Source organism: Tiliqua scincoides, chromosome 2 (assembly GCF_035046505.1).
Source record: "Tiliqua scincoides isolate rTilSci1 chromosome 2, rTilSci1.hap2, whole genome shotgun sequence".
NCBI classification, from domain to species: Eukaryota; Metazoa; Chordata; class Lepidosauria; order Squamata; family Scincidae; genus Tiliqua; species Tiliqua scincoides.
Genome location: NC_089822.1, coordinates 222,655,664 through 222,666,740, shown reverse-complemented (window position 1 = coordinate 222,666,740; position 11,077 = coordinate 222,655,664). Strand labels below are relative to the sequence as shown.

Sequence of the window (11,077 nt, the reverse complement as noted above, 5' to 3'; positions counted from 1 at the left end):
CCCATGTGGCACCAGCAACTACACACTCCTAAGTCTAACCAAACACACTCCTAAGTCTCTCTAAAATCTTTTAAATATAGAAAATCATGCAGAAAATTATCATCATAATATTTAGGCTCACTCTAGAATGGAAAGTGTCTCGTGTGTACCAAAACTTGCTTCTGCAGCAGCTGTAGTCTTGCAGCTGTGTTCCTGAGCTCCTATATGCTCCTTTATGATAAGTGGATCCACAAGCCAAAGAGCTCCTGTAGCAGACCGGTTTTCTTCCCAGATTTGGCAGTGTTGTCATGTATGCATTTCTCGGCATATATGGCTTGCCAGTAGCTGCAGCTGCATGTTCGCAGTAGAGTTCCCAGCATCCAGTGTGGGCAACAAGTTTGAGTAGATAAGAAAATGTAAGATCCCAGGAAATGTTTGGAAGTGGGCCCCCTCCTTTGGCTCCGGGGCCCCCTTTTCAACCCTGTGCATGGGTACAAATTACCCCCTTTACCTCCCTCTCCTAGGCCCTGCCTGGGACTGTGCTGTTAATCACACAGAGAATTCTTTTGAAATATCTCATTATGTCATTAGGAATACAGGAAGCTGCTTTAGACTGAGTCAGACCATCTAGCTCTGCACTGTCTCTACTGACTGACAGCAGCTCTTCAAGATTCCAGGCAGGGATCCTTCCAGAATCCAGTCCAACCTGACAATGCCAGAAGTGTAGCCTGGGTCCTTCTGCACGCACAGCAAGTGCTGCTGTCTCACTGCATCTCAACACACAGTATTGCATTTGCTGCAACACTATTTTTTAAAAATTTAACCATTCCTGTTTTTCAGACACCTAAGCATAAACCAGCATGAGCTTTGTTTTGCTTCTGCAGTATGTACTTCTTTGTGTGAAGGATGCATGTTGCTCCCCAGGGCTGGATTAACCTAGTACAGGGGTGTCCAAACTTTTTGGAAGGAGGGCCACATCGTCTCTTTTAACACTGTGTCGGGGGCCGGGGGGGGGGGAAGAATTAATTTACATTTAAAATTTGAATAAATTTACAAAAATGACTATATTAGAGGTGGAACTTATATGAATGAATGGAGGTCTTGCAACAGCTCAAGGCCTATTAAAGGCCTTGCACAAGGCAAGGCCAGCCTTTCCTTTCACAGATGTGAAACAGTAAGCAGTGGAGGAAGCCCTCGTCCCACAGCTCAGGCAAGAGGTTGAATAGTCACCCTCACGCTGAGAGCAGTTGCGCCGGGCCAGCACGGGCTCCAGCGAGTCTCCAGAGGGCCAGAGGCTCATTGGAGACTTGGGGCTCCCTGAGGGCCAGATAGGGAGTCCTCGAGGGCCGTAAGCGGCCTCCGGGCCGGGGTTTGGGCACCCCTGACCTAGTAGAAAAGGTAGCATAAGCTACGGGCCCCACATTTTTGAGGGCCCTGCACAAAATGCTTGCAAGCTGTCTCTGGTGAAATTGGCATCGCATGCTCTGGCAACCCTGTTGTTTACATGTCGGGAAGCTGCCTGCTGCACATATAATCATTATAGATGTATGCTCTGATGGCACTCATGTAGTATTTATATGCACAGGCACTAAAGTTTAAGATATCTTAGCATATTTGGCATCAAGGTCAGGCACGCCTGCGCAGTTGAGCACGCTCAACCAACCTTGAAAGTATGTTGGGTCATTGAACTCTGTGCCTGTGAGCAGCAGAATGTTAAGGAGAATCTTATCTAGGAATGTGTTTGTGGTTAAGCTAGAACTAGCTAGTAGGCAGCCAGTATGAATCTTAGCATCCTTTGTGGAAATTTCCCTACCACGTAACCTTATATCATGTGTTTTGAGACTTAATAAAAAGCTGGGTCAGGAGCTGGGAGACTTCACTTGATTTCATTCCTGCTCCCACCACTTTCAACCTCTCTGAAACCTGTGTCTGTTGTCTAATTCTTGCCATGGCTTCTCTGCAACATCAAAGCAGCATCTTAAGCTGCTCCCAAGTAGCACCAAAATGCTACAACTCACTGCTGCAAATATGCCAGAAAGCACATTTGACAATGGGAGAGTGTGAGTCACCAGTGAGAAGGACTGTGCCAGCCTGTTAGCACTCATGGAAGCTCAGTGCATACTGGAGCAGGTAAGCTCCACATGGGCCAACAGAAGGATGGGGGGGAGGGTGGAACGGGGGGAGGGGGGAAGAGAGTTTTGACAGGGTTGAGGTGGCAGTTCATGTTCAGGAGGAGGGCATAGTATCTGGTTGTATAGCAAATGTAAAAATTTAATTAGTTTACTATGCAAGTAAATTAAGTTTTAATATTTATGTGTATTTTTTTTAATGTAGGGCCCCTTTATAACATATGCTACAGGCCCCACACTGGCTTAAGGCATTTCTGCCCAATGCTGCATATACACAGCAGGGACCAAATATGTACACCTGTGGGCTGGGCAAAAATTTCATCTGGTCCTGTTGCTCCCAAGAGTGGTTCCCAAATTGTGGGTCAGGACACCCTAATGGGTTGCAACCTGACTTTTGGTTGGTTGCAGCCTGATTTTGATTTTTCTATCCCCAAAGAGTGATGGAAAGAGAAGATAATTTTCCTCAAGCCCTGAGGCTATTCAAAAATCAGATACTGAGGCTCAATTCCTGCACTTTGCAAGATAACTACTAACTGCCCTGCAAGGAGCTGAGGACCCAATCCTATCCAATTTTCCTGCACCTATGCAGCTGCAATGTTCCCTTACCTTGAGGAGGCCTCCATGACTGGGCCTCAACTGCAGGATGCAGCGCACACCCCATTGGCATGACTGCATTGGTCCTGGAAAGTTGGATCAGATTGGGCCCTGAGCTCCTGCAATTTGCAAGCATGCGTAAATATAGAGAGATAAAGTTTGAGGATCTTTTTTCTGGTTATTATTACTTATAAATAAATAAATATTTCTTTCTATAGCTCCTTTTTTAGAAGTCTGGTGAATCTGTGTGTGTCCCAAAAAAGTGGGTCCTGGTGCTAAAAAGTTTGGGATCTACTGTTAGTACATCCTGAAGTTCTCCAAGAGCGGCTGTCTCTTGTCAGACAAGCTCAATCACAAGCCACTAAACATGGCCTCTGAAAACCAGAAAGGGTGCAATCCTAACTCACTTTCCAGCACTGAGGTCAGGGAATAAACATCCCCTTACTTTGAGGAGGCCTCCATGAGTGTGATCCAACTGCAGGATGCAGCACATGCCCCACTGGCACAGCTATGCCAGTGCTGGAAAGTGGGCTAGGATTTGGGCCAAAGTCTGCAAAGGAAGAAAAGAGTCTGTCTGTCTGTCTAGCTCAACTTTCTTCTCTTCTGGAGCTTCCTGGTAAGAGGGACGACTTTGGGCCTGATCCGATCCGACCGACCCTCCAATGCAGCAGTGCCAATGGGGCATGCGCTGCATGCTGTGGGGGGGCAGCCACAGAGGCCTCCTCCAGGTAAGGGGATGTTGGTTCCCTTTCCTCAGGGCTGCACTAGCTCTAGAAAGTTGGAGAGGATCGGGCCCTTCCAGGTTTGGGCTTGGAAGAGTCCCAGCACCTGCCCTGTAAATGCGCACCCACAAGAAGCCCGCCTCTCCTCCCTCTGCCTGCCGGCCTCTGTTTGGGCGGGAGTGGGAGTGGGACAGACACACGCAAGGGGGAGGGTAAGTGTGACACACACACACCCCACCAGAGTCTGTGGTGTGGCCTCCCCAGGGGCGGCTGAACGAGCGCGCCTGCTGCGTCCCCGGGCGCGCACCGAGGTGCCCACTCGGAGAGCGCCGAGCGCACACCGCTGCCGGGACGCGCGGCCGCCCCCGGCAGCCGCAGTCACCCGCACGCGTCCTCCTGGGCCGGCCGTGGAGAGGCGGGGCTGGTGGGCGGGGCGGGGCGGGCCCGGCAGCCGCCAGCTCCCCGAGGAGGGGCGGGCACAGCCGGGGTGGCCGCCGTGTTGACATCCGCTGCAGCCGGCCCTGCGCCCTGCCTGGCCTTGTGGCGCCCGCTGCCTCGTCCACCGCCCAGGCCAATGCGGCGCCCGCCCTCCGCTGGGCCATGGACACCAGCGACCTCTTCACCAGCTGCAAGAAGGGCGACGTCTGCCGAGTGCGGTGAGGCACCCACCGGGCCGGACGGGCCGGGAGCGCACGGTCTGGGCGCAGCCAGGGAGGAGCTGAAGTTGGGCAGCGGGGGGCGTGTGTGTGTGTGAACGCGGGCGCTCAGGTACGCCAAGTTCCGAACCTGGAGGTGATCGCCTGGGCGAGAGTGCTCTGAGCATGTACAGAGTGCCTGTCTAGAGCCACAGTCAATCCTCCCGTGCTTTCAAGTTCCCAAATGCCATGTGGGGTTTCCAGGTGGGCCTGAGCCCTAACACACTATTTTAGAAATTAAGGCTGTCATACTTACCTGGGAGAAAGCCCCATTTACTATAATAGGACCTACTTCTGAGTAGGCATGCATAGGATTGGGCTCTAAAGAGAGAAGGTATGAGGTCTGCACGTGTCCGTAACCTCATACCGGCTCTAGAAAGGCACTCTGTATGCGCTCAGAGCACTCCCACCCGGGTTATCACCTTCACGTCTCCACCTCCACATGTGGAGATGTAAAGGTGATAAGCTAGTTAGGAGTGCTCTGAGCATGTACAGAGTGCCTTTCTAGAACCGGTATGAGGTTTTGGTGTGAGGTTTTGGATATGTCCTATGATAGAGAGATGTGAAGGTGATAACCTGGGCAGGAGTGCTCTGAGCACATACAGAGTGCCTTTCCTAGTGCCAAAATCAATCCTCCCAAGCACATTGGGGCTTAAGGGGGGAGTGGCTTTCAAGTTCCCAAATACCAGGAGGCTTCCATGTGGGCTTGATCCCTGACCCACATTATTTTTAGAAATTAAGGCTGCCATCCTAGCCATACTTACGTGGGAGAAAGCTCCATTTACTGTAATGGGACTTACTTCTGAGTAGGCATGCATAGGATCGGGCTCTAAAGGGAGGGTATGAGTTTTTGGTCATGTCCCATAGACAGTGGTTCCAGTTTAGTAGGCACGTAGCTGAGTGCTTGCTAATATTGGAGTTTGTCCTCTAAAATGTAGCTGTTGCTGGAAGATGACAACTTTTTTCTCCCTTTCTCTAGTTTTAGAGCTGAGGGAGTTGATAGGGGAAAATATATGAGTTTTTGTGGTGCTGAAATGTCAAAATGTGGCTATTCTAGTTGATGGAGAAGGCTCCTTTTTAAAATTTAGTTATTTCAAAAGACAATAAGATATAAAACCCTATTTAGGTTGTTTGAGCTCAGTAGGATTTTCGTCCATATATAGAACTGGACTATGGCATGTAGCAGTGTCCATGAAATAGAATCTTGTTTGTGCTTCTTGCTTTCTTTGTGGAACAGCCTGCCAAAAACATTTTTATTAAAGCTATTGTTTTGTATAGTAAAGCAAAAATTAATATTCTAGTAAACATCAAACATGAAGTTCTAGAATTTGAAAGTAAGAGCAGAACCTATAATTAAGTACTGCAAATGGAAGGAGCAAACTTTTTCAAACTAATATAACTTAAGAAGGAGTAAGAGTGGAAGGCCTGTGCAAAGTGCTGGAATTTATTGGGGCACAAATAGTAGAAGGTGGACACAGGCCACAGGCTGACCTGTTGGTGGCTCTTCTGTAGGGTGGAGAAAAGGTTTGTGGGAACAGAAAATGAAGCTCCTGAGATAATTGGAATATGAACTGAGTCATGTGAAAAATTTCATTCAGAGACATTTTATAAGGATGGATATTCTGTAATTCTCATACTAATAGAAGCCACATCCTAGGAATTTTTACTTTAAGCGCAAAGAACATTCTTTCTTGATAACCAATAATATGCAGCAGGGCCAGTGCAAGGCTTCCTGATGCAGCATGCCAAATACTGCCCCCTTTACCCAATGATGTACCAGCCTCTGCTCCTCACACTCTCTAGTATTCTCAGTCAGCACTTTCCTCCTCTCCACGTTTCCTCTTCCTTTCTCTTCCCCTATTTCCTTTTCAATGCAGAGAGTGGAAGGGGGAGGAGGCAAAGCAGCAGCAGCAGTAGTGGAGGCTAATCCTACCACCCAACGATCTGGTGCCTGAACTGACTGCTTCAGTTTGCCTCATGGATGGGCTGGCCCTGCTATTCAAAGTAATTACATGGTTTTAAGATAAAACTTAAAAGCTATGTTAGAGCACTGCACGAAATCTCAAATGTATCAGTTAAGCATTATCTCAAAGAGAAGCCTTGGATGATAGAAAAGGCAGTGATATTTTCATTTGTAAAGATAGGCACATTGTTTTGGTGTGCCTGTGTTAACTGATCTCCCTACCTAAAGCCATTTGGTAATGAGACTGTTGCCATGTTGCTTCCTGTCTATAATTGCAGGTACCATGTTTTTGCAATGTTTAAAAAAAAAAAAAAAAAAAAAGCAAGCAGCAACCCAAATTCAGTATGACCTATTCCTGGCTATCAGCCTAGCTTCCTATCTTGAAACAGCTAACAACCTTAGATATCCCCGGAGAACCAAAACAAGAAGAAACAAAGAAATAAGATGTACAGATTGTCTCTTAAAAACATTTTCCCCCTCTCCTGGAAGAAGACTACATTCCTTTTAAATTGAAGTTGTTCGCCTAATCATAATAAAAATATATTTTGTTTATCAATGATTAATATAGTAAAATGTATTTAATAATTATATTTTAATGTATTGGGGATGATACATGCTACAGTAATGGGGAGAGGAAAATGCACAGTATTTATATAAAGTAGTATAATAAAAGGAGGGAGAGATATTTTATGAAAAGTGTTATTGGTGTTGGTCACTTTTTTTAATTGTTGTCTGGCCAGACCCCCCCCCCCAGTCCATAACTACAATGTCCCTGATAGATGCCTGTCCATCCATAAAGACTTCTATTGATGGCATATGCTACATTCTTTTACTCTGTTCCACTGCCAAACAACATCAGGAAGTTCTTCCCAATATTTAATTGAAGTGTCCCTTGATATAGTTTAAAGTTTAGCACTGGGACCCACTTCTTAAAACAACACTCTTATTGGAACCCACCTAGCTTTGTCAGACTAAAAAAAAACAGTTTCACTTTTTTCACACCAGCCACTAAAGCCTCTGTTTTTATTCTTACTATGGTGCTGATGGGTGCCCTGTGGAGTGTGTGTTGAGTTCTTTGTTCATTGGATCGGGACTGTTGGCCTTGTGAACCCCTATGCCTGGCCTTCAAAGAGTCAAGACACATTTGCCTACTCATGAGTAAACGTGTGGCTCAGTTTCACTTTCCACAGGGCTCAATACATTTCCCTTGTCAGCTTGGAGGAGGAGAACTTCCATTTCAGGGGTTTGTTGGGGCCTGCATTTTTTGGATCAGGACCGCTCTGGTGATGTTGTGTTCCCCTTGGCTTGCCCTGGGCCGAGGCACATACATCTTTTCTCAAATAAACAGCACGTGCTGCTCCATTTTGGTTTCCACTGGGCTCAATGCATTTACCTGTCAGCTATCAGCTTGCCAGTTTTGTGACCCACCAAAAATTGGGTTGTGACCCAAAATTTGAGAACTACTGGTCTAAACTCATTTGTCTGGTTCCTACCCTCTGGAGCAGTGGAGAACAAATCTGTTCCATCTTTCACACAACAGCCCCTCAGATATTTATAGATATCATGTTGCCTCTTAACCACCTTTTCTCCCAAGCTAAACATGCCAAACTGCTTCAACCTGTCCTCATATGACATGCTCTCCAGCCCTCCTCATTATGTAGTCTCTCTCCTCTGAACCCCTCTCCAGTTTGTCCAGGGGAGTGTGGTTTGTCATGCAAAAAAGGTGCTGAGTGTTTTTCCAGTTGCTTTTATCTTAGTTTTTGCTCCCTGATCTGGGGTAATAGATTTGCACTGCATTTCTTCACAGTCTTGTTGCAGGAAAGCCTTTTACATAAGAACATAAGAACAGCCCCACTGGATCAGGCCATAGGCCCATCTAGTCCAGCTTCCTGTATCTCACAGCGGCTCACCAAATGCCCCAGGGAGCACACCAGATAACAAGAGACCTCATCCTGGTGCTCTCCCCTACATCTGGCATTCTGACTTAACCCATTCCTAAAATCAGGAGGTTGCGCATACACATCATGGCTTGTACCCCATAATGGATTTTTCCTCCAGAAACTCGTCCAATCCCCTTTTAAAGGCGTCTAGGCTAGACGCCAGCACCACATCCTGTGGCAAGGAGTTCCACAGACCGACCACGCGCTGAGTAAAGAAATATTTTCTTTTGTCTGTCCTAACCCGCCCAACACTCAATTTTAGTGGATGTCCCCTGGTTCTGGTATTATGTGAGAGTGTAAAGAGCATCTCCCTATCCACTCTGTCCATCCCCTGCATAATTTTGTATGTCTCAATCATGTCCCCCCTCAAGCGTCTCTTTTCTAGGCTGAAGAGGCCCAAACGCCGTAGCCTTTCCTCATAAGGAAGGTGCCCCAGCCCAGTAATAAGAACATAAGAACATAAGAACAGCCCCACTGGATCAGGCCATAGGCCCATCTAGTCCAGCTTCCTGTATCTCACAGCGGCCCACCAAATGCCCCAGGGAGCACACCAGATAACAAGAGACCTCATCCTGGTGCCCTCCCCTGCATCTGGCATTCTGACTTAACCCATTCCTAAAATCAGGAGGTTGCGCATACACATCATGGCTTGTACCCCATAATGGATTTTTCCTCCAGAAACTCATCCAATCCCCTTTTAAAGGCGTCTAGGCTAGACGCCAGCACCACATCCTGTGGCAAGGAATTCCACAGACCGACCACGCGCTGAGTAAAGAAATATTTTCTTTTGTCTGTCCTAACCCGCCCAACACTCAATTTTAGTGGATGTCCCCTGGTTCTGGTATTATGTGAGAGTGTAAAGAGCATCTCCCTATCCACTCTGTCCATCCCCTGCATAATTTTGTATGTCTCAATCATGTCCCCCCTCAAGCGTCTCTTTTCTAGGCTGAAGAGGCCCAAACGCCGTAGCCTTTCCTCATAAGGAAGGTGCCCCAGCCCCATAATCATCTTAGTCGCTCTCTTTTGCACCTTTTCCATTTCCACGATGTCTTTTTTGAGATGCGGCGACCAGAACTGGACACAATACTCCAGGTGTGGCCTTACCATAGATTTGTACAATGGCATTATAATACTAACCGTTTTGTTCTCAATACCCTTCCTAATGATCCCAAGCATAGAATTGGCCTTCTTCACTGCCGCCGCACATTGGGTCGACACTTTCATCGACCTGTCCACCACCACCCCAAGATCTCTCTCCTGATCTGTCACAGACAGTTCAGAACCCATCAGCCTATATCTAAAGTTTTGATTTTTTGCCCCAATGTGCATGACTTTACACTTACTGACATTGAAGCACATCTGCCATTTTGCTGCCCATTCTGCCAGTCTGGAGAGATCCTTCTGGAGCTCCTCACAATCACTTCTGGTCTTTACCACTCGGAAAAGTTTGGTGTCATCTGCAAACTTAGCCACTTCACTGCTCAACCCTGTCTCCAGGTCATTTATGAAGAGGTTGAAAAGCACCGGTCCCAGGACAGATCCTTGGGGCACACCGCTGTTCACCTCTCTCCATTGTGAAAATTGCCCATTGACACCCACTCTCTGCTTCCTGGCCTCCAACCAGTTCTCAATCCACGAGAGGACCTGTCCTCTAATTCCCTGACTGTGGAGTTTTTTCAGTAGCCTTTGGTGAGGGACCGTGTCAAACGCCTTCTGAAAGTCCAGATATATAATGTCCACGGGTTCTCCCGCATCCACATGCCTGTTGACCTTTTCAAAGAATTCTATAAGGTTGTAATTCTATAATTATTCGATAATTCTATAATCATCTTAGTCGCTCTCTTTTGCACCTTTTCCATTTCCACTATGTCTTTTTTGAGATGCGGCGACCAGAACTGGACACAATACTCCAGGTGTGGCCTTACCATCGATTTGTACAACAGCATTATAATACTAACCGTTTTGTTCTCAATACCCTTCCTAATGCTTCCACCCTTTTGTGGTGGGGCAACTGTGACTGAACAAATGGGCTGGGTGAATTTGCAAGTTTTAAAGCAATCCTCTTGTTTCCTCTTTCAGATATCTCCTTGAACAGAGAGATGTTGAAATCAATGTCCGGGATAAATGGGACAGTACCCCTCTGTGAGTACCTTGGGGGGGGGGGGTTAGTCTGTTGCTCTTTGTACTGAAATCAATTAGTCATTCCTCAAAGACTATAAGTCTTTGTTTTTACAAGATATTTGAAAACATCCTAAAATAAAGTAGTATTTTTAGTTTTTTCCTTGTACTTCTCTGGACAGCTTTAAGAAAGCTAGTTTCAATCAGGTCATCAACCCATCTGTTTGCATAGTTTACAACTACCTGTTCAGGTGGGCTTGGATGCCCAATCAGCTGATACATGCCCAGTAAATGGGCTGGTCAGGACAACTGTTCTTTGAGAAACCTAAGAAAACACGGAATGCACACACTAACTGTCTGCCTGGCTGAGTGGTCTTTTTGCAATGACACTGATTTCAAAGTGTCTTGGGACAGTCTTTCTGTTGACCCTTACACGGAGGCTTTCCTTAAGGAAAATGTATTGTGGAGCTGGGGGAAAAGGAAGGCAGTGGGAGCTTGATCATCACAGTGGCTCACGGGCACCTTGTCAGACAGATATGGTGATGCTATGGAGAGCATTTCTTGTAAGGAAGTAGTCCTCATGTGATTCTGTGAACACCATTGTGTTGGAAACTTGGTGCTCTGGGAAGACTTCTGGGGTGCATGATACATTCAGCAAATCCGTTTTGCTTCTAAGGCTGTATTTCTGATCTCCTTGTCTTTTCTTAACAGCTATTATGCTTGTCTCTGTGGACATGAGGAGCTTGTACAGTATCTTCTAGCCAATGGTAAGAAAGAGGTAGATATTCTTCATCTCTTGTCTGTGGCTTGTTATTGGTCCCCTATGATTTTGTAGAATTGTTGCTTTGAAGCTACATCACAGTACAACCAGTTTATAATCCTGCTGTGACATGGTTGTTGAGTGTGTACTAGTTGAAAGACCTGTCATTTCTTGCAT

The 11,077-nt window shown here is 46.6% G+C and overlaps 1 protein-coding gene across 1 annotated transcript in view; it reads left to right on the top strand.

Annotated features, from left to right (window-relative positions):
* The first annotated feature begins 3,886 nt into the window (after positions 1-3,886).
* The window catches only part of ABTB1 (ankyrin repeat and BTB domain containing 1), a 43,142-nt gene continuing 35,951 nt past the window's right edge, over positions 3,887-11,077 (top strand). The window contains exons 1-3 of the mRNA XM_066616828.1: positions 3,887-4,080; positions 10,102-10,164; positions 10,852-10,907. Coding sequence (XP_066472925.1) covers positions 4,025-4,080; positions 10,102-10,164; positions 10,852-10,907 — 175 coding nt within the window. The 5' untranslated portion in view covers positions 3,887-4,024. The remainder of the gene's footprint in view (positions 4,081-10,101; positions 10,165-10,851; positions 10,908-11,077) is intronic.